Source organism: Diplotaxodon limnothrissa, linkage group LG18 (genome assembly GCF_057381915.1).
Source record: "Diplotaxodon limnothrissa isolate DT_005_m linkage group LG18, D_limnothrissa_male_GT1.1, whole genome shotgun sequence".
Taxonomy (NCBI): Eukaryota; Metazoa; Chordata; class Actinopteri; order Cichliformes; family Cichlidae; genus Diplotaxodon; species Diplotaxodon limnothrissa.
The window spans coordinates 4673822-4697483 of NC_140613.1; the positions used below are offsets into that span (position 1 = coordinate 4673822).

The 23662-nt window shown below is 41.3% G+C and overlaps 1 protein-coding gene across 1 annotated transcript; it reads left to right on the plus strand.

Annotated features, from left to right (window-relative positions):
* The first annotated feature begins 395 nt into the window (after nucleotides 1-395).
* Nucleotides 396-21447, plus strand: LOC146612911 (uncharacterized). Its single transcript, XM_085378379.1, has 4 exons — nucleotides 396-579; nucleotides 17074-17289; nucleotides 18754-18984; nucleotides 20561-21447. The coding sequence occupies exons 1-4, from the start codon at nucleotides 396-398 to the stop codon at nucleotides 21400-21402; spliced, it is 1473 nt and encodes a 490-aa protein (XP_085234505.1). The 3' UTR covers nucleotides 21403-21447.
* Nucleotides 21448-23662: the final 2215 nt, after the last annotated feature.

The following is a 23662-nucleotide window of genomic DNA, read 5'->3' on the forward strand; positions in this document are numbered from 1 at the left end:
TGGATGCAAACTGCATTTCGTTGCCCTGTACCTGTGCATGTGCAATGACAATAAAGTTGAATTCTATTCTATTCTATTCTTTAATGTGTAAAATGAAGTGGCAAACCGTCCTGGCTTTACAAATATGAGCTACAAGCATACTGTCATACCTACTTGAATTTGTGGTGGAATTACTCTGACAGGAGAAATGTGTATAAACTACTTAAGGTAATTTATTTATTTATTTATTTATTTATTTATTTATTTATTTATTTTTAATTTTTTGAGCGTCGTTCCAGACCATACTCCATACCAGTTGGTGGCGGTAATGCACCTTTCAATTGTTTGCCAACCGCCAATACAACTGTAAGAAAGAAAGAAAGAAAGAAAGAAAGAAGTTTCAAGACTTTAGTTGGATGGTATCGGTTGTTGTAGCAATGTCTACAGTTCAGCATCTGAGAGAGGTTATCCAGGAGAGATTAACTACTGCTGCAGAAGAAATCTTCTCAGAGTTTGCAAAAACGATCGTCCGGTATGAGGAAGAGATCAGTCAGCTAAGACCGCTGAATATCAGACCCGGGATAAAGTCACACAATACAGGTATGTAAACTTGTTGCGGTTGCGGGATCATTGTGTGATTCACGTGGGCATCAGCACCAACTTAGCGACTTTGTCGCTATATTTGGCGAGTTTTCAGACCCCTTTAGCTAGAGATGGGCAGATGAAGCACTGAAGCTTTTCATCCAATTGATTCACCCCAGCGCTAAGCTTCTTGAAACTTCATTTGCTCTAGTAGGACATATACTGAATGTAAAAATATGAGTTGGCATGAATTTGAAGAGTGTGGCCTTAAATGTCAACAACAAAAGGAGTGTGTAAAACATGTATATTGTAGTGATGCAGTATGAAGGAAACGGCTTCCAGGGTCTAATCCGTGGATCGGCTTCCTCCGAGGCGTGGGCGTCTATCAGCAGAGATTGTAGCTTCACCTATCAGCAGAGATTGTCCCTTAATCTGTAACACAGTCAAATATATTCTCAAGTAACATTCAAGCATGCCATTCAGCGTGTTAGTACGAGCTCGGGAGCAGCTTGGGAGAACAAGAAAACAGAGACTGCTTCAGATTGTCTTCCCAAATCGACTCAACTTTATTCACAAGTACAACAGTTTATATAGAGGGTAAAATTCATGAGACAGCACATTATCAGTTTAAACCAGTACAGACCAAGATAAGGGAGCGTCTTCCTGCCCTTGGGTGAAGAAGCATCCTTTGTGTAGTTTATCAGTTCAGCTACAATTGTGATTATCTCAGCGACATATTTTCAAGGCACAAAACAAAGAGTTCTTTCATTAGTGAAATCTGAAACAAACCATCTGGCCTTCAACAGGCGTCTCCTACAGAGGCGGAGCCAGACATTTGAAACACCCGGGGCTTAGCCCTAAAGGGTAGTATGCATGTGTTTTTGTTTTGGGGGGGGGTGTAGAAATGACTGAAAGATTAATAGGCTCTGTTTTGAGTTTTGTTCAAAAAAGAATGACTTCATATAGGGAAAAATATATATCACACATGCAGGACACCTTAAACTAGTTTTTTAATTAAGCAGCAAGGCAGAACAAAGTCGGGGCTGTATCAAGACACAGGGACTAAACCCCAATTCAACCAGACCCAGAACTGGTCCGGAATTAAAACAGGACTACAACAGTTCAAACTCATCACTACTTAGGATTTAACCAAGACAGAACCAGAATCAGAACTAGATGATAGCACTAAAAATCATCATAGACCTGCACTACACTTATTTTTTTAATTCGACCAAAGTACAATATTTAGATTGAGAAAAGTTTATATAATTATTTAGCCTTGTTGTGCAAACAAGCCTAATAAATGTTCAAGCTTAATAAATGTAGAATTTGAAAAATAGCAAACCTAAAAAGAAACACTAGGTACGAGATACATGAGGACCTGTGATACGGTGATACTTTTGGTAAATAACCATTTGACTAACATGTCTGTCTCACCTGCTCTTGTTCATCTCTGTTCTGTCCTCATTCTCCTCTCTCTCCCTGTCTGTTCCTCTCTCTCCCTGTCTGTTCCTCTCTCTCCCTCTCTGTTCCTCTCTCTCCCTCTCTGTTCCTCTCTCTCCCTCTTTGTGCTGACAATCATCAAATATACAGTTGAAACCAGATATTTATGTACTCTTCAGATCAAAACACAAACACTTTTTAAATTGTAACATCAAATCAGACTAAATGTTTATTTTTTTAGATTGATAAATATAAAAAACATATTTATTAACTTTAAGAGTAAAGTGAGAAACTATCTGTATTTCTTAATTTTAAATGGCACCAAATTGTATTCAAACTTGAGCCACACTTATGGAGCTCCACAGTTCTTTTCCTGGTGTTTTGGTTGACATCTCTTGATGTTCCCATGTCACAGAAACAGGCTCTGTGTTTTGCCTTGTATGCATCCACAGCTGTGCCACCAATTTGCTCACATGGACTCTACTAACCTATCAGAAGCTTCTTCAGCTCAGAATGGAATCGTCTGGAGTTTTCTTATTAATTAACAATAAACTTAGTGTACATGTACTCCTAATTTTGATCAAAGTGATAAAAAAAATAGACAGCTCTGTCTCTCTTTATTCTGACATTTAACTAATTCAAAAGATATTTCAATATTTTTCTAAAACAAAAGTTTACTCTAAATTGATGTTGTACAGTAAAAATGTTTTCTCCCTAAAGTGTATGTAAATATCTGGTTACAAATGTGAATATCCTGCTTTGTACTGAAATCCCTCTTGTTTTGCATAGAAATATACTGAACAACATACAAAGCATAATATATAAGATAACATTTACCTGAGTTTTTTCTTTGAAAGAAGCCTCTAATGTCCATTCTTATATTTCAGTACATAACTGAAACCGATTTAGTCGGGGAGGGTAAGAACTGAAAATATGAAATAAACACACGTAAGCTAAGACTCTCTAAAAAAAATAGCATTTGTTCGGCTTTTCATTTCGCCATTTGTTGATTCACTTGAAGAGCAAGTAACGTAATATTGGTCAAGTGATCAGTTTGATATCAATCTTTCGTGATGCACCGTCATATTTACATTATTTGTACGGTACGAATGATTTGCTTTGGTACCTGGTCGAACTTAAGCTCTCCTTAGTATGGCTGGCTCCGTTTCTCCAACAGCGCACACAGGTAGCAGCTGCCCCGCCCCCTCGCTCAGTCGCTTAGTGCCTGAGCTCGGATCATACCAATATCAGGGGGGATTCACGCACAGTCGTAAATTCCCACAGTGTGCACTATGTGCTTCGAATATTGTGTGTACTTTTTGTTTTATACAGTTGTCAGCCAGACATCTAACTATGAAAAAATTACACTCCAAAATACCCCGGACTTCTGACAAAACAACCCGGGCTTAAGCCCAGTAAGCCTCCCCCACGCTCCGCCCCTGGTCTCCTAAAAGATTAAGAAACTAATGTAGCTGAGGGAGTGATCTCTGTGGTATTTCAACCTTGTACCAGCCTGTGATTCTCACACATCAATTCTTGGGTCAAAGAGAAAAATAACTAAAACAAAGGGGCCTTATTGAATGACAGAGTTTTCCTGCATAATGTCACTATAAAACAATATCCAGTAAATGCTCCCATGGTACTAAAATACCTAACAGTTCCACTCTTTTATTATTTTTTAAAATAATAACTCAAATAGAAAGGAAAAATCACAAATGTAATAACATAATATAAAAAGCAAATCATAAAATGTAATAGTTCACAACCTAATGTTCAATATACACATCAGGAACATCATTGGTAACATCTGGCACATCCTCAGGATCAATTTGTGCTAATTGCAAATACATTGAAGTAGCTGTACTGGTAGCTATATGGGTTATCATTGAGCGTACACAGGGTATCACACAACAGGCAATAATCATCAAAAACAAAATAATACATGCTACAACTGTTAGAAAGGCTACAATTAGTTCGTTCCATTTTCCAAACGTGTCCTGCATCCACTTGTCTAGCCACTGACCGTGACCTGTATTGGCTCTTAGTTCTATCTGCAATGCTTCAAGTTTATTCATAGCTTGTGTGAATGAACCGTCAGGGGCGGTATTTTTGGGAATGAAAGTACAGCATACATCTTCAAACATAGCACAAACACCTCCTTTCTCAGCTAACAGCATATCTAAGGCCATTCTATTTTGCATGGTCATTAAGGAGGTAGCAGACATCTGTTCTCCTAGGGCTTTAAGGGCCGTATTGGTCAGATTGGTATGTCTTTGCTGATGGTAATAAACATAATTGATCCAGGCTACATTTTTGTTTACCTGTATCCACGGTAGTATTGAGGCAAACCCTGCTGATATTTCTCCTTGTGCCTTTAATTCATTTGGTATCCCGCGTGGAACTCTTATAGCATCTATGTAAACGTTATGTGATTAAGCGGAGCGTTTCGTACGTCTGCTGGATACAGGCAGATCCGAGGTTTGTTGTATCAGTAGTTCTTGAGCTAAAGTTACTAGACCACAGGTACCGGTCCAATTAACAGGTAGAGCTAATCTAAGAGTATTATTGCACATCCAATAAGCATGTGGGATTGGTCTGGTCAGGCGCGAAGCTGTAAAGCCTTTTAATATGCCTCCCCAGTACGAGTCGTTTAGTGTGTTGGGCGAATGCAGGATTGTTGAGTTATCTGAATGCGTACTTATATATGCATATATATAAAAAGACATATGTCTATATTGTGTCCTGTCAACACTCGCTGCTAGCCATGTTTCGTTACAGCGTGCTCCTGGAGAGTCAGAAAAGAATGTATAGTTTTGTGTGTCATAATTTATGTTTTCAAGTTTTGGTCGGTGTATGCATGTCATCAAGATATTTGGGTGATGGCGCACCTGTGTTGGGGGCGAAAGAGGTTCAGTGCGGTCTTCGGGGCGCTTCATTGGGTTGCAGGGGTGGGTAGAGTCGTCAATCACGCTAACATCCTTACTAGAGACTTGTCCTGTGTATATGAATAAACAATCTAAAGGACTTAGTTCTACTCGCACCGCTTCAATCAGGGTTACTGTTAAGGGCCCCTTTTTATCATTTTTGAATAGCATCTTTGTTAAGGGAAAACCTGAAATTGGGTATCCCACTACAACCTGTTCTGGATTACCCTTTGAACAGACATAACAGTTACTGTTTCCTAAGTCACGAGCGGCTATTCTGGCATTTTCATACCAGGCGTTAGCTCCTGCTCTAGGGGGTGCATAAGATGGTTTATTGGTGGTGTCTGTGTTGCTTTCTACTGATTTTAGAGAACGTGACGAGTGTACTAGGTGGGTGTCTTGCCAAGTGGAGCATGAGGTATTGTCAGCAAAATGTGGCTTGCAGAAATGTGAACAGGGTTGCAGTTTACAATACGAAATAGTAAATAAAAATCCTAAGGTTAATGCAGTAGATATGATTAATAACCTAAATATATAAAAAACACAGTTCTTCAGTCGTCTCCTGGCCTGGTCCCAGGTTCGAGAGACCCCGTATAAGCGTCGTGTGATGACAATAGGCATTTCATTTTCTCCATTATCAGGATGGAATGAGTCTATCTTTATCAGGTTAGACATTGTGTGGTACTCTAGGCTTTCTGTTCCTGCTGGATGTTCGAGTACCTTGTTGTTGTTCAGGTGGGGGATCAAAGGGCTTTCTGAGTCTTGGCTCTTTCAGGCGTTGTGTGTTAATCAGTGATTGTGTGTGTGTAGGTGTATTGAATCCGGGCGCTGGCTCGCCTGAGTCGTCATCTGTAGGTGTATTGAATCCGGGCGCTGGCTCGCCTGAGTCGTCATCTACTTGATCCGACGCCTTAGGTGGTTTGGTGGGGCTGGTCTTAACCCTGCTGGCATGAATCCACTGAGGTTGTCCGTCTGTTAGGATGCTGGTTCTCGTCACTGCAAGTACAGTCTGGGGGCTGGAACACGCGGCCTCCCCGAGTGCCCTTGGTTTTAGCGACTTCACCAACACCGCGTCTCCTGGTTTCCACGGATGGGTTGGATCTGTGGAAGGGAGAGGCTGAGAGAGACAAACTTTCTGATAGTTATTATTCAGTGTTTCTACCAGGTTATGAACATAGTCAGACAATGCAGTGTCTATGTCCCCTTCCAATAGCGGTGCCCCTCTGGAGGCTGACCATGGTGTTGGAAACGGTCTTCCCATGATTATTTCAAATGGAGATAATTTGGTTGCTGCGGATGGAGTCATTCTAATCTCGCAGAGGATTTGAGGAAGTAGTTTGACCCAGGTCATTCCTGTTTCTATCATTGCTTTAGTCAGGCGATTTTTTACCAGTGTGTGAATGTGTGTGTGAATGGGTGGATGACTGGATATGTAAAGCGCTTTGGGGTCCTTAGGGACTAGTAAAGCGCTATATAAATACAGGCCATTTACCATTTATGGTCCTATTCATTCTTTCTACAACTCCTGAACTCTGAGGATGGTATGACACATGATATTTCCAGTCTATTGCTAGAGTTTTAGCACACTTTTGAATTACTTCTGATGTGAATGAAGGTCCTCTATCACTGTTAATTTGGTGAGGTATTCCAAATCTGGGTATTATTTCATTGCACAACTTTTGACAGACTACTTCTGCAGTTTCTTTTGATGTTGGATAAGCTTCTACCCATTTACTAAATTGATCCACTATTACCAGTAAGTACTTGATGCTTCCTTGTGCTGGCATGTGTGTAAAATCAATTTGTAATGTATGAAATGGGAAATCTGGTTGTGGTAAATGCTGATGTTTTGCTTTTGAGCTACCTACATTAGTTCGTGCACATTAGGGCTGCCACAAACTATTATTTTGATAGTCGACTAGTCACCGATTATTTTTGCGATTAGTCGACTAATCAGATCATCATCCATTGGACGTACAGCGTACAGCTTATTGCACCAGCAGCATCTGGTCTTATATAACTATCATTAGCTTACAGCTTGAAGTGTTTGTGCTAACTAAAAATAAAGACAAGATGGTAGTTTATTAATTTTTAATGAAATTTGCAGATTGTTTCGGTGAAGTTTAATAAACTCCTTGCTTTCTAAAATATAACAGGACACCGGAGTATATTATCCAGCGTCTCAAACTTCTGATGATCAGCTGTCTGCTTGAAGTTTATTTAGCTGTGCAAAAACTATAACTTTAATCTTAGCCAAACCGATTTACTCAGGAACAAATAAAATACTAAAGAAAGCCAAACAATAACATTTTAAGTTATCTAAGTGACTTATATATCATGTTTAACCTGAGTAGCGAAAGACAGTGGTGGGTTTGAAAACGATTTGCCGGGAGTCCGGTGTTCTCACGGCTCTAGTTAGCCTTGCCCCCGCCTAGCTAACGAGCTAGTGGGTAACAGACGTCTCCGAAAACGTCGGAGAGCTTTTGAAAATATGTGGTGTCTTGATAAACTGAGCAGATATTTGAGGTTTACACAGCTACATTCTTGCCTGAAAATATGTTAAACGTTTATTTTGTGACCCAGAAAGAATAATAAGAGTAAAGTTAAAACTAACTAGCTGCCACCATTGTTGACAACTGCGCTGGGCTGCGCTATGAATTCTGGGACACAGCTTCTTCTTCTTCGGGGTTTAACGGCAGCTGGCATCCTTGTACATGCAGTGCTGCCATCTTCTGTTTCAGTCCGTTATTACACCCTTAAATCCTACTACTCATTCCTGCGTCCTTTGTGATCTTACAAAGCTTCAAACGATGCGTCGACTATTAAATCAGTCGTCGACGATTTAAATAGTCGACTAATCGTGGCAGCCCTAGTGCACATGTTAGACAGGTTGCTAATATGCTTTTTACTGCGTGTGATGTTTTCTCAATTACAAATCTTGATTTTATTGCTCCTATTACCCCTCTTTGTCCGACATGACTCACACCGTGAAAATGTCGGACAAGGATTGGCAGTAGTGAAGATGGGAGGGCAATCAAACCCCCAAGGTTTTTGTATAAGCCGTCTCTGTTATCTAAGGTACAATCATTACTTTCCCAGTAAGTGTAATCTGAGGCAGAGGCTTGCTCTTGTATGAATTTTAGGTCAACATTTGTTTCTAAATAGTCTAGGAGTGTGACAAGTGGCAGCTGTAAAGGCAGAGATAATACTTCCTTTCTGGGTGGTTGCTGTGAGGCAGCAGCTGCTTTCGCGATCACGTCTGCAAGAGCATTTCCCACTGCTTCGTCTGTGTCAGCCGTGCTGTGCCCCTTCGTTTTAACAACTGCAATTGCCGATGGCAGCTGTATAGCCTGCAAAAGTCTTTGAACAAGATCAGAATTAGCGATCGATTTTCCATCAGCAGATGTGAAGCCTCTCTGTCTCCACAATGTGCCAAAGTCGTGCACCACACCGAATGCATAACGGCTATCAGTGTAAATTGTCACCCGCTTATCCACATGTAGCTCACAGGCGCGTATTAAAGCCATGAGCTCTGCTTTTTGTGCTGAGTGAAATGGTAATGAGTGAGCCTCTAGTATGATGTCAGGCAATGTCACCACCGAATAGCCACAAAGAAATGAGTTGTCATTTGGTTTTGAACAGGACCCGTCCACATAAACAATGACTGAGTCTGGGATTGGTGTCTGCTCTAAGTCTGGGCGTGGTTCTGTGGATTCCTGTATACGTGTCATACAATCATGAACGTCAGGCTCGTCTGAACCATCCTGTCGGTCAGAGGAACACAGCATACGAATAAGTAAGTGTGCTGGAGAATTGGGTGTGCTGTTTGCTTTTATAGTGAGATTTGCTGTTGAAGTCAGTGTAGCTTCATAACTTGAGCGACGTTGTGCGGTCATATGTTGTGTAGTTATGTTTGCTAGAATGGTCGTGACCTGGTGATTGGTGTGTAGAATAGTGTCATGTGAGAGTGTGAGCTTCTCGCAGTCCCTTATCATGATAGAGCAAGCTGCTACTGCTCTCAGGCAGGCCGGCATCCCCTGAACTACCGCAGGCAGCACCTTTGAGTAGAAGGCTACTGGACGGTAGCCACAGCCATGCTCTTGGGCCAGTACGCCTGCACAGGTTGTGCCGTTCTCTGTGACGTACAGGTGGAACGGTAAGTGGTAGTCAGGCAGACCCAAACAAGGGGCGGAGGTCAGCGCTCCCTTTAATGCATTGAAAGAGGCAGTCATTTCTGTTGACCACAGTATTCGAGGAGGCTTGTCTTTTTTGCAGCATTCACGCAGAATGTGGTCATGAAAAGAACAGTCTGGTATCCACTGTCTGCAATAGTTCACCATGCCTAGGAAAGACAGCATTTCCTTCTGTGTAGTGGGCTTAGGGACAGAGGTCACAGCTTTGACCCTGTCTGTAGTCATGGAACGTTGTCCGTGAGACAGTGTAAATCCCAAATATTGAACAGAAGTCTGACAGTACTGCATTTTCTTTGCTGATGCTTTGTGGCCAGTCTGTTGGAGGTGCTGGAGTAGCATGTGTGTGGCAGTTTGACATAGTTTTTCACTTTCAGCACAGAGGAGGAGATCATCCACGTACTGTATCAGGGTACAGCCCTCTGGAGGAATGAAGCCGTCCAGGGTAGCACGTACCACCATTGAGAAAGCCGCAGGGCTGTCTACCATGCCTTGGGGTAAGCGAGTCCATGTGTACTGCTTATCTCTATGTGTAAAAGCAAATATCGGCTGTGTGTCCTCATGCACAGGCACTGAGAAAAAGGCGGAGCACAAATCCACCACAGTAAAATGTGTAGCTGTTGCTGGAATAGATGTCAGTATGCTGGGAACGTCTGGGACGAGAGGTGGCAGAGGCATAATGACTGCATTAATTTGCCTTAAGTCTTGTGTGAAACGCCATATGCCAGGTTTGTTAGGCTTTGGCACAGGATTGACAGGAGTGTTATATGGAGATACTGTGGGCTTTATTACTCCAACTGTCAATAAATCTCCTATGATGATGTCTAGGGCTGCGGCTTTTTCAGCGGAAATGGGATATTGCTTGACATATACCGGCTTGTTGTGTTTCAGCTGAGCATGATAAGGTGTACAGTCAATAAATCCTACATCATTCTCACCTCTTGACCATAATGTCATGTTCTGATATTCAGCTGGCAATGTGACAGCAGAGATAGTACAGTGTATGGGGTAGGTTAGATCTATGTGTCGACATGGTGCAGTAATGTCATAGCCCACGTCTGAGTTATGTGACAAAACCACTGTTTGGCCTTCACTGGTGTGAGCAGTTATCATGTTGTTGAACAGTGTGAGAGAAACAAATATGTGGCTTCCAGGCATGGGGTTACCTGGTAGTGGTGTCTGTACACGTATTTGGCACAGTGTGTGACGTGGGGTACCAGTCAGATGGATATTGAGTTCATTCTCTGCTGAGGCGTCCAGCTGACACAGAGGCTGTTCCTTCTCCATGGTGTCGGTGCATAGGGCAGAGAAAACATAGCTGTTATCAGTATCTGCAAACATTTCACCCTTTGTGTTAAATGAAATACACAAGTTCATTTTTGCCATTAAATCTCTGCCTAATAGATTCACAGGCGAGTTTGGAATAATTATGAATGGATGATATGTAATTTCATCTGGTTTTGGGCCCCAGCGTGTTTTTAGAGAATGAGTTTTGGGGCATTGCACTACAGTTCCGTTTATTCCCATGGTGTTGATGCACACAGAGGAAACAGGCCCACTATAGAATTTTCCAGACAGTGAACTTTTAGTGGCTCCACTGTCAACTAAAAAGGAATAAGTCTTTTCACCTATCTCTATATCTAACATGGGCAAGCTTTCTGTGTTACGGGACAATTGCAAATGCAGCATCGTGTGTAGTGCTTCACACTGTCCCTCATCCTCACCTGGGCCTCCCTATTGTCGGTCCAGCCTTTCGTTATCATATGGGTGGGGATTAAAATGTGGATTATAAGGTTGCTGCCTAGGTGCAAAGGGGCCATTATTTTGATGTGATTCCTGTCTGCGTTGCCAGTTACCTTGTCTGGAAGAGCTCTGCTGACGCCTAGTGGCAGGAGCTGGTCCTGTGTTTTGTGGTTGAGACCCACGTGCTGCTGATTTGCATTCCCTCCTCCAGTGTCCTATTTTTCCACAGTAAAAACATACGTCTCCACTCCTATCTCTCCTTCTGAGATCTCCCTGCTGCGCTTGTTGAGGGGGCGGGGCCCCTGCATACATCATTTTTTCACTTTCCTCTGAGCCTTCAACATCAAAATTCAACATCATTTTAACACTTTTAGCCTTCGTGCTGTTGGGAAAAAGATCTGCACCAGCTTTTGTTTTGACAAGTGTGATAAAGTTCTTTATTTTCATGTCATAGAGATTATCAGTGGCAGTCAGCTTCAATAGTTGTGAACATTCTGGATGAATATTGTTTAAGAATGTTGTTATGAAAATCTGATCATTTCCACCTTCAGGCATGCATGCCTCATTAGTCCAGCAGTGCATGAAACGTTTCATAAACACTAGAATAGATTCATCTGGCTTTTGCTTGCACATGGTTACTGCATTTAAATCAATTTTATCTCTAGACATTGTGAGCAGAAATTTCTTTAGATTTTGAAAAAAGGCTGTGATCTTGTCATCGTTTATCCACAAAAACGAGGTGGTGTTGGCTGCTTGGTCATTTTTAGGGTCTAGTTCCTCTACTTCTTCAATAAGCTGAGATTCAGTCACACCTGGGATTCGTTGACATAATATATATCTATAATCAGGCCCACCCAAGTGGTGGTATCTGGTACTTCTCTGTAATGCAGAAACATAGGCTGTAGGATTTTTTTATCGGACCCGTCTAAGGTCTTTGAATTATTCTGACCCATGGTCAGTGATTTCCAGAGGGATTTAGACGCTTGAAGGATTTATGTTAGTTTTTTTTTTTGCTGTGGCACACCTGAGGTTACTTGATTTTTTTGCTAGCAATTTTATCTTTTTGGTGAGCAACTTCTCACTTTTTAACGAGCAACTTCTCGCTTTATGACCACAGGCAACTTCCTGCGTCCTTTCTGCTTTAATTTACAAAACAACAGGCAACTTCCTGTGTTTCTATGTGGGCCACTAAAGAAGGCTCCTCAGTGTATCCCACTTGTTACTACAGTGGGGCAAAAAAGTATTTAGTCAGCCACCGATTGTGCAAGTTCCCCCCCCTAAAATGATGACAGAGGTCAGTAATTTGCACCAGAGGTACACTTCAACTGTGAGAGACAGAATGTGAAAAAAAAAAATCCATGAATCCACATGGTAGGATTTTTAAAGAATTTATTCGTAAATCAGGGTGGAAAATAAGTATTTGGTCAATAACAAAAATACAACTCAATACTTTGTAACATAACCTTTGTTGGCAATAACAGAGGTCAAACGTTTACTATAGGTCTTTACCAGGTTTGCACACACAGTAGCTGGTATTTTGGCCCATTCCTCCATGCAGATCTTCTCGAGAGCAGTGATGTTTTGGGGCTGTCGCCGAGCAACACGGACTTTCAACTCCCGCCACAGATTTTCTATGGGGTTGAGGTCTGGAGACTGGCTAGGCCACTCCAGGACTTTCAAATGCTTCTTACGGAGCCACTCCTTTGTTGCCCGGGCGGTGTGTTTTGGATCATTGTCATGTTGGAAGACCCAGCCTCGTTTCATCTTCAAAGTTCTCACTGATGGAAGGAGGTTTTGGCTCAAAATCTCACGATACATGGCCCCATTCATTCTGTCCTTAACACGGATCAGTCGTCCTGTCCCCTTGGCAGAAAAACAGCCCCATAGCATGATGTTTCCACCCCCATGCTTCACAGTAGGTATGGTGTTCTTGGGATGCAACTCAGTATTCTTCTTCCTCCAAACACGACGAGTTGAGTTTATACCAAAAAGTTCTACTTTGGTTTCATCTGACCACATGACATTCTCCCAATCCTCTGCTGTATCATCCATGTGCTCTCTGGCAAACTTCAGACGGGCCTGGACATGCACTGGCTTCAGCAGGGGAACACGTCTGGCACTGCAGGATTTGATTCCCTGCCGTTGTAGTGTGTTACTGATGGTGACCTTTGTTACTTTGGTCCCAGCTCTCTGCAGGTCATTCACCAGGTCCCCCCGTGTGGTTCTGGGATCTTTGCTCACCGTTCTCATGATCATTTTGACCCCACGGGATGAGATCTTGCGTGGAGCCCCAGATCGAGGGAGATTATCAGTGGTCTTGTATGTCTTCCATTTTCTGATGATTGCTCCCACAGTTGATTTTTTCACACCAAGCTGCTTGCCTATTGTAGATTCACTCTTCCCAGTCTGGTGCAGGTCTACAATACTTTTCCTGGTGTCCTTCGAAAGCTCTTTGGTCTTGGCCATGGCGGAGTTTGGAGTCTGACTGTTTGAGGCTGTGGACAGGTGTCTTTTATACAGATGATGAGTTCAAACAGGTGCCATTCATACAGGTAACGAGTGGGGGACAGAAAAGCTTCTTACAGAAGACGTTACCGGTCTGTGAGAGCCAGAGATTTTCCTTGTTTGAGGTGACCAAATACTTATTTTCCACCCTGATTTACGAATAAATTCTTTACAAATCCTACCATGTGAATTCATGGATTTTTTTTTTTCACATTCTGTCTCTCACAGTTGAAGTGTACCTCTGGTGCAAATTACTGACCTCTGTCATCATTTTAAGTGGGGGAACTTGCACAATCGGTGGCTGACTAAATACTTTTTTGCCCCACTGTATGTGGGCCACTGAGAAAGGCCTCGTCAGCGTATCCCGTTTCTATGTGGATCACTGAGAAAGGCATAACAAAGTCTTATAAAATAAAAAGACACGTGCCTACCTTCGTCAGGATCCCACTTCTGACACCAAAATTGAAGGAAATGGCTTCCAGGGCCTAATCCGTGGATCGGCTTCCTCCGAGGCGTGGGCGTCTATCAGCAGAGATTGTAGCTTCACCTATCAGCAGAGATTGTCCCTTAATCTGTAACACAGTCAAATATATTCTCAAGTAACATTCAAGCATGCCATTCAGCGTGTTAGTACGAGCTCGGGAGCAGCTTGGGAGAACAAGAAAACAGAGACTGCTTCAGATTGTCTTCCCAAATCGACTCAACTTTATTCACAAGTACAACAGTTTATATAGAGGGTAAAATTCATGAGACAGCAGATTATCAGTTTAAACCAGTACAGACCAAGATAAGGGAGCGTCTTCCTGCCCTTGGGTGAAGAAGCATCCTTTGTGTAGTTTATCAGTTCAGCTACAATTGTGATTATCTCAGCGACATATTTTCAAGGCACAAAACAAAGAGTTCTTTCATTAGTGAAATCTGAAACAAACTATCTGGCCTTCAACAGGCGTCTCCTAAAAGATTAAGAAACTAATGTAGCTGAGGGAGTGATCTCTGTGGTATTTCAACCTTGTACCAGCCTGTGATTCTCACACATCAATTCTTGGGTCAAAGAGAAAAATAACTAAAACAAAGGGGCCTTATTGAATGACAGAGTTTTCCTGCATAATGTCACTATAAAACAATATCCAGTAAATGCTCCCATGGTACTAAAATACCTAACACAGTATACTGTGTATATTTATACTGGCAGTATGGAAATGATCATTTGGAAATGCTTAAAATGGAAATGATCATTTACTGTGAGGTGAGGTGTGGTTGGGGTGTTTTGTAACAGTGGTTGTGCTTTTGTAACGTTGAGGTATGGACAGCTACACAGTCTTGCCTGTTCACATTTTATTCTGTAAAAACTAAATTTTCACTGCTTTTATGGCCTTTTTTTAGTGGGGAGAACATATCTAGGATTTAATGATTTAACAAATCTTTTAAATCCTTTGTCCTCCACAATGCTAAATGGCTCAATCACCATGCTAACCAGGTCTTCATCTATTTGAGATTGTTCTCCTGAGGAAAGACAATAAAGACAAAGCACAAATATAAATATCACACACGTAACTTATTACAATTGTATAATATTGTTATATCATTTAGTAACATTACTGCATGCTATATTATCATGGCATTTGATGGCTCACCTGGTCTTGCTCCACAATCGGTGTTCCTCTTATTCTCATGCAAAGCTCTGTAGTGCCTATGCATGGATGAGGTGTTGTTGTTATATCCCAGCTCCCTGGCACATAGCAAACACTTCACCTTGTACAAAAGTAAAGACAGCTTAACATAAATTGTATTGCACCATCAGTATTATGAAAATACATCTTCTGTAGAAATTTACATACCTTGTTGGGAGGAATAAAATCACAATGTTCCCACACAGGGGAGGACATCCTCCTCTTCTTAGCTGGCTCCATTCTCTCCTGACTTTCTCTCCTCACTCTCATAAACCTCCAAACTGTCTCCAAACTCTCACTAACCGCAACTCTCCATCAAACACCTACATTTTGAATGAAGTCTGAGGGGTTTATATCGCTGTCATATCTCGCGGCAAAGTTCGAACCACTTCATGAACCAGTCACGTGGTACAGCCGGGCAGCGAGGCTTCGGACGTCATCATTTTCAGCTCCTCCCATAAATGAAGCAAGCCTCGATACGCGCATCGCGGAAATGCCTCCTCCATTACTCGACACAGGCTTTGAAGCCTCGATACAGAACGTTACATCACTACCTTTAGCGACTCTGTTTTTCTAAAAAGCGACTAGCGACAAATCTGGCGACTTTTTCTTATTTATGACGATTTTTGACATGAAAGCGCGTATCGCTCTTCGCAACAAGCAGCGGGTGCTTTCTTTCTTTCTTTGTTATGGGAAGAAATACTGAAATCATCATGATTGAGTAGTGATTTATGTAACTTTGTGTATATAATTTGGCATTTCCTACTGATGTAGGCTAAAAATAAATACATGATACAATTTCATGTATTTTAAAGGTTTATTTGCAAGACACAAAAACAGACAAAATAGAAAGTTCCAAATGTATTGTGCACGAAACAAATTCAAACGTGGCGATGGAGCCAGGTGCAGATGTCTGTCACAAGTTAATCTGGCTGTAGGCTATGGCACTTAGCCACAGGTGGAGCTAGTTGACTCGACTCCATTTGAGTGCACACAAAGTAAACTGCACGCTTTAGTTGTGATTCTGAAATCGGAGTAATAGAACGTACGAGGGGAGCGATAACAACTACAGGATTCTCCCGATCGTTTACTCTTGCTGTCCCGTGAGCAGCATCGGCGTGGTGTTAATTGTTTGCTGTTTTCGCGATCGCCTCCTGCATGAGAATATCCAGGTAAACTCGCGACATTTTTAAACATTTTGTTGTTAAAGAGCAACAAGGCTGACACAGTGTGTTTGAGGTAACCTCACAAATATCACAGATTAAATATTTGCTGTTTATTTGCTGTTTTGTCGGTAGCGGCTCCTGAAAGGCAAGTCTACCACACATCTGTTCGACCAAAGCCAGTTGATCTGCGACGCCAGTTAATCTGGAAAACTGGAAGCAGGATTCATCACGTCATCACTTAAAGACCGGATAGCGATTTTCCTTACTGAGGAGTTGGCCACATGGTGGGCATGTGGACAATTCCTGCCAATGCTTTGGAAGCATTTGGAATGTGTGGATAAATGCATTGATCTACAATAGTAATACACCACAGTAAAGTGTATGAAGTTTCATCTGTGTAAATAGACTTACCGGCAACTTTCTTTGGTAGACGTGTTCAAATACTCTAGCGTTTCGGCTCGTGTTGGCGATCAATACTGGTGATCACTTTGATCATGGTGTGCGTGATTGTGCTGCACTGGCTGATCTGACTATTTTAGAGACTGCTTATCTGTTAGCATTTTCCAGCACAAACATCTGTATAATTTACAGAGAGTGGTACCTGCCTTCATTAAACACTTTAATCTTTCATTATCATATTGGGATCATGCTGCTGTTCATTTGTTTGCTTTTGTTTTTTCACATTGTGTAATAATCACTGGCAGCCACATCTAAAAAATAGATCCTAGATGAGTGATTGTTTCTGTGGCAACATTTGCAACAATGCATGAAACCATAAGCTTGATTCTCAATAGATGACCCTTTTAATCTTTCTTGATCTTTCTTATCATCACATTAGTCACCATTTTCTTGTGTCCCTTTGTTGATGAAGGTCTGGATGATCAGCAGGTCTGTGATCAGGAGAGGAGCTCCAGTCTCCACCAGCAGGACCCAGAGCCTCCACAGACTAGAGAGGAACAGAAGGAAATGTGCAGCAGTGAGGAAGGAGAGCAGCTTGAACTGAAGCAGGAGGCTGAAGGCATTAATGTGTGGACTGGTGAAGAGGTGGATTTGTTGTGGAAATCTGGAGTAAAGCTGACCACAGTAGGTATGTAAAACTGTAATATACAGATTACATATTAAAACGTTGGGTGATGACATGACAAAGACACGTGGCGTGTATTACCGTCTAGCATACTACCTCACTGAAGACATGTTTTCTCTTAGCACTGTAAAATATAAACCGGGTTCAACATCTTCTGTTTGTTTAATAAAAAACAAAAATTTTGAATTATGTTTGTCCAGTGAAGGAAGTCTCAGGCTTAAGCCACAGCCTGGTAATGGCTTTTCTTGCTGCAGTGAGAAGAATCTTAGTTAAATATAAATCCTCTCTTTTAACCTTATCATCAATATTTCCTAAAAATACTGTAGTACAGTCCTCAGGAACCTTGTAACCTAAAACCTTATCACCCACTGTTTTCCAGAATGAGTGATTTTTAGAGCAAGACCAGAAGATAAATCTTTGGTTCTTCATCAAATTGAGGTATAATTTAGATTTCTGTTGTTTTTTGTTGGTAGGCGTTGCACATCATTTCAATTAAAAGAGTTAATCATCTCAGCCTCAGCTATCTCTTTATTTTAGTAGTCTCGAAGTTGTAGATATCGAAACAAATCCTGGTTTTTCAATTCAAACATGTCTTTAAGCTCTTGAAAGCTCCTACCTTTGTCCCTTTTGGTAATTAAACAGAAAGCAGTCAGGCCCCTGTTGGTCCACTCTTTGAAAGCCTTGTCATATTGTCCTGGTTTAAAACTATTTTCCAAGCTTATCCATCGCAACTTTTTGTGGCTATTTTTCAGGGTCAGTGCCATCAGGTATTAGCCTCTCTCTTCTGATCACATTTTCACCAAAGCTTATTACAGAGCTGCCCTCTTCTCCTTCTGGGACTCCGTAAATTCGCAGGTTATTTCTTGTCGATCTAGACTGAAGGTCTTCTAGCTTTTTGCCACTCGTGTTTCGGCTTCCTCAAGTTTCTCACTGTATTCTTGGACTGCTAGCTTATTAGCCGTTAGCTGTTGGTTTGTGTCTTTTTGAATTTATTCAGGTCTTCTTTCAACTCACGCCTGAAATCTTCTTTGAATGCGTTGAAGTCAGCTTTCATCTCCGTCCGGAGGTCAAAGATTTGTTGGCTGATATTTTTAATGCCCTCTTGCAAAGATTTGAGTTTGGCCCCCTCGCCATTTTCTTTATCTGAGTTAGCCTTATCCGCATGCGTGTTCTCTCTCTCTTCTGGAAAATACTGTTCAGTTGGTCCATGTATCTTGTTCCTTTTCTTTGTCTTTGTCCCCACCCCTGCATTGTTTTAAACATAGAAGTAGTAAAAAGAACTTGAATTTAAGGGGAAATTTGCTCGACCCCGAGGAGCTCAGAAATTACGCAGCCATTTTGCCTTGCTGCCAACCGCACGAGAGATAATATTTAAAAAATTTGTGCACCTTAAACATCGCTCACATATCTGAGAGACATGCTCACAGTGTAACTTTTTTCATGTTTGTTGTCATTTGTTCCATCAAGACCTCCCACAGCAACATAATTGTAAGGAAAATGAGGATCTAGATGACCCACAGGTCTGTAGCCAGGAGAGGAACACCAGTCTCAACCAAGAAGACCCGGAACAGGAGGAAATGTACACCAATCAGGAAGGAGAGCAGCTTGCACGTAACCAGGAAACCAAAGGCATCGTCGTCTGGACTGGGCAGGAACTAGGCATCATGTGGAACCCTGAAGTAAAGTTAAACAGAATAGGTATGCAAAATTGTAGTCAAACTGTCAAATTGTAGGTAGATTTCTTAATACAAAACTGAATATAACTCATGTTGAGTCCTAATCTGACCTCAGCGATATGTTATAGAGGTGCATGAAGAATCGAAGGACCAACTCCAATAAGGAAACTGACGCATGTTTTAAGAGCCAAAATTTCTGGCCTCTCAGCTAAGTCTTGTCCATCAAGGTGGTTCTTCTTTTTTTGTGCCCTGCATTTATGAAGCGGTTGCTTGGTCTCTCCAATGTCCAAGAAACTCCTATGCGTCCGACAAGTGTGTCCTCCTTTTACCCAGATTTGAAGGATGGGTCGGGTGTATACTTCGTGGCCCAACATATCCTAGAATTCGTAGCGTGGCCCACCCAAATCCAGTTTCCATCAATGGTGGCAGCTACTTAGTTTTAATATTACTCTGTCTGGGCGACAAAATAAACTTTTAAGAGCCTGGCCAGTAGCCATTCAGGCATGAGGGCTTGTTGTTCTTGGTCACAGGGATGATTGTGGATCGTTTGAAGCCACCCATGGCTCCAATACCATCCACATAAGTTTTTGAACACCTGAGAAAATCAGTGTTAATCTTTGGTACAGAAGCCTTTGTTTGCAATTACAGAGGTCAAAGGCTTCCTGTTGTTCTTGACCAGGTTTGTACAGGTCTCCACAAAGATCTCCTCTAGATCTGTCAGCTTGTGGGGCTGTCACTGAGCAACACAGTTTCAGCTCCCTCCAAAGGTTCTTCCAGAGGACTTAGGTCAGGAGACTGGCTAGGCCACCCCAGAACCTAATCTTAAGATTAGAGGGTGTCTATGTATTATGTGGAGCAGTGCAATACAAACAATTTTTTTTTTTTTTTTTTTTTTTTTTTTTTTTTTTTTTTTTTTTTTTAGAAATAATGATTTCCTTAATTGAATGTGAATTTCAGACCCCTCCATGATTTCTAAGTGGGAGTACTTGCAAAGAAACCTCTGGCAGACTCAGGGAGGAGCCACTTGCACAAGCGCAGAGTGTTCAAATACTTATGTTCCTCACTGTATATTGTCTTTATTTTCTCATCGTAGATCTGTTTATATTAATTAATGTGCGATATCTGTCATTCAACGCCAGAGTTTGAAAAGAGTTCAACTGTTTTAGATATTTACTGAGCTGACGCATGCACATTAAAACAAAGACTCAACAGTCACCCTATATCACACAAATTCCAACAGAGTAATATTTATGAGAAGAAGGAAGGAAGAAGACAATTGTTTCAATTTAAAATTTCCGCCCAATCGATTCTCTTTTTGCTTGGGCAGTTTAAAGAATTACATGTTTTCTCTGCAGCATGGAATGGGAAAAATGATTTAAACAGATTTTATATTCTGCTTTCTGGAATATACAATTCCAAACTTAAATTGATCATAAGAGGAGTGTCCTCTGCAAAACAGCTTGTCCCTCCAACATGCCTGTAATTGGTATATCTGTGCAACATGCTTACCATGTGGAGACCTGCTAATGGTTACCTTGTAATTTCTCAAATGTATGTCTTTTTTTGCTTCTTTTTTTTTTTTTTATCTGTTGCTTCAGATTTACCACAACATGACTGTAAGGATGAGGGAGGGCTCACAGATCAGCAGGTCTGTAACCAGAAGAACAACTCCACTCTGGACCAGGAGGATCCTTCGCAGATTAAAGGGGAACAGGAGAAACTCAGTACCACTCAAGAGGGAAAACCGCTTGTACAAAAGCAGGAGACCGGAACATTTTCTGCCTGTAAAGAAAGTGACCACAGTGAACCAGGACCAAGCAGTGACCAGCTCCTTTCTCACAACTCTACTGACACAGATCAGGACGAAAAAAAGGATGATAATTCACACAGTATAAAGTCAGCGCAAATTGTATCAGGACTGACAGTTCAAAATTCCAAGACAGCACATTTATGTAGCACCTATGGGAAAAAATTTAATTCTAAACCAAACTTGAATCAACATATACAAATTCACAAAGGTGGGAAACCACATTCTTGCGGCACCTGTAGGAAAAGATTTCGTTTTATGTCAGACTTGGCTAGGCACATCAAAACTCACACAGGTGAGAAACAATATTCTTGTAGCACTTGTGGGAAAAGATTTAATTTAAAATCAAGTTTGAAATCCCACATAACAATTCACACAGGTGAGAACCCATATACCTGTAGCACATATGGGGAAAGATTTCGTCTAAACACACAGTTGAAGGGACATATGCAAATTCACACAGGTGAGATGCCATATTCCTGTAGCACTTGTGGGAAAGGATTTCATTTTAAATCAAGGTTGAAATCCCACATAACAATTCACACAGGTGAGAAGCCATATTCCTGTAGCACATGTGGGGAAAGATTTCGTCTAAACCTACAGTTGAAGAGACATGCGACTTCACACAGGTGAGAAGTCTGAGTCACAGAGAGGGCCCAAACTGTCCAAAGTTGTAGAATCCCCTAATTAGTGAAATTTATAGCTTACATTTGTTAGTGCAACTTGTTTTAAAGGCATGAAAATCTGTAGTATTATTAGGGCTGGACATCGTCACTGATTTCTAGAATCGATTCGATTCCGATTTGATTTGAGTCGATTTGAATCTGGGAAATTTTGCCTCAGTTAGAAATATTATTATTCTGATCACGTATCAGTACATATCCATATCTTTATATCTATAAAAAGAAAGCTGACACTTGCGAGACTTTATCAAAGGTGTAAGCGTCACAGCAGATGCCTTTGTGTCAAAGTAATTGAGGATAAAAGACAGAAAAACATGAAGGCAATCAGGGGTGATTTTAGCCCATTTTTGGGGGTGCTTCAGTGTTTCAATATTTATCTTTTATTAGATGTTCGTGTGGTTTGGTTATTTGCCTTTTGGTTGAAAGTAAACTGAGAGGACTTTTTGTTAGTGATCTTAATAGTATTTTTTTTCATATGAATGTAATTTTTCATCTAATCGAATAAAATCTATTTGTATATGATTGTCAGTCCGAAGAGGGAGAGAGGAAAGAGGAGAATGTGAGGAGAAAGTACAAGGTCAGGAAGAACCAGGTAACAGGATTTTAATGAATCGATATCATGTTATCCAAACTAGAATCGATTTTAATCAATAAATCGATAATCAAAACCCACCCCTAAGTATTAATTCCTTCTTACTGTGAGGCTGGCATAACAGTCATTATTCCTGACCCTGTGAGCTGACCTCGGGCATAAACCTGTCAAAAAAAGCTATAAAAATGATGGCTAAAGATGGAAGAAAGCCCAGAAAGTTATGCAAGACAAATGTTGAATATTATAGAGGAAGCAAAGTTGTGTAAATTGGATACACTGGTCAAAGTGAGACATTAATAAAAACATTCTATAAATAATTGTTTTTAAGAAAACAATTTGTACACAAAGAAATAAATCTAGTTTAAAATTGGAATTAAATAAGTTTAAAGAAAAAATATGGATAATTATATAATAAAGGATGAGCAGCTGGTGACTCCTCTCCCATAAAGGGGTTTAGAAGTGCACTGGGAGTCTTCATTTTTATCGTTGTTGGCTTTTGGCCTGCATGTGCTCACGGAAAACACTGTAGAGGGCTTTGTGTTTTTTTTTCTAAATTTTTGTTTATCTCGTCTGTTCAATAAAACTGTTGGCACCAAACTTCACTCATCTCCTGTGATTTTTGCACCCGTGTGTATACCTGTGAGCATGACTGCACTTGTATTTAAAAGGTTCCTTCATGTAACGATCTGCTAGAGGGTGTGCGGAGCCATAGTCCCGTTCCCCATGAAGCAGGCATGAAGCAGGTATGGAGGAGATCCAGGCTCCAGACATGCAGAGACCCCCAGTGCGCAAGAGTTCACGGAAGACCAACAGAGGGGCAACCATGCCACCCTTCCGGAAAGAGCTGAGAAGAGCTCCAGACGAGGGGTCACCCCAGGTCCCTGTGAGTGTTCAGTGTTTTTCCACTCCGGCCTGGTCTGTTCAGGTGGAGCCCGGAGTCCACACCTGCCTCGTTCATCTGTTCATCATTGCCGGCAATCATCAGGTGTATTTAACATCAGCGTCTCCTCCAGTTCTCTGCCAGTCTGTCAGCTATCCTATGGTTGTCACCAGGCCATGAAGTCTCTGTTGTATGTTTTGATTGAGACTAACTTTGATCTCTTCTCCCTCCAAGCAGTCATGACAGGAGCCCATGTCACACTGAGTTACTCACCTCTTCCACTTGCTGCTGAGCTCACTCTGTGGAATACTCACCTGTCTGGCATCACGCTTGTCTGAATTTCCAGTAGATTATTTCTGAAGCTCTGAGGACTCAAAAATGCAGAAAAAATATAGGAAACTAAAAGAACTGAATGTTGACCAATCCATGTGTTCTTCTAGAACAGGGGTCGGTAATCTGCGGCTCCGGATCTGCATAAGGCTCTTTCATCCTTATACTGCGGCTCCACGTGGCTTGGGAAAATAGTATTTAACTGAAGTGCATTTTATTTGTGTTAGTTCTTTTTTTAACTTGTGGTTCTAAATTGGAAGATTATTGTGATCTTGAAATTCAAAAGTAAAATTATGTTTTATTATTTTCGTTGCTCAAAATATGTGTCACACTGGCAGAAGCCGGTATACCTCCCAAAACGCTGTGCATTTATTAAGACTTTGAACCCCAGTTAGGGCTAGTAAAGAG

What these genes read in the sequence shown, in the direction of transcription:
- LOC146612911 (XM_085378379.1), top strand. Translation starts at nt 396, where the DNA reads ATGGTATCGGTTGTTGTAGCAATGTCTACAGTTCAGCATCTGAGAGAG. An exon ending in GATAAAGTCACACAATACAG is followed by an intron (nt 580 to 17,073) that starts GTATGTAAACTT and finishes TTGTTGATGAAG; the next exon opens with GTCTGGATGATCAGCAGGTC. An exon ending in AGTAAAGCTGACCACAGTAG is followed by an intron (nt 17,290 to 18,753) that starts GTATGTAAAACT and finishes TGTTCCATCAAG; the next exon opens with ACCTCCCACAGCAACATAAT.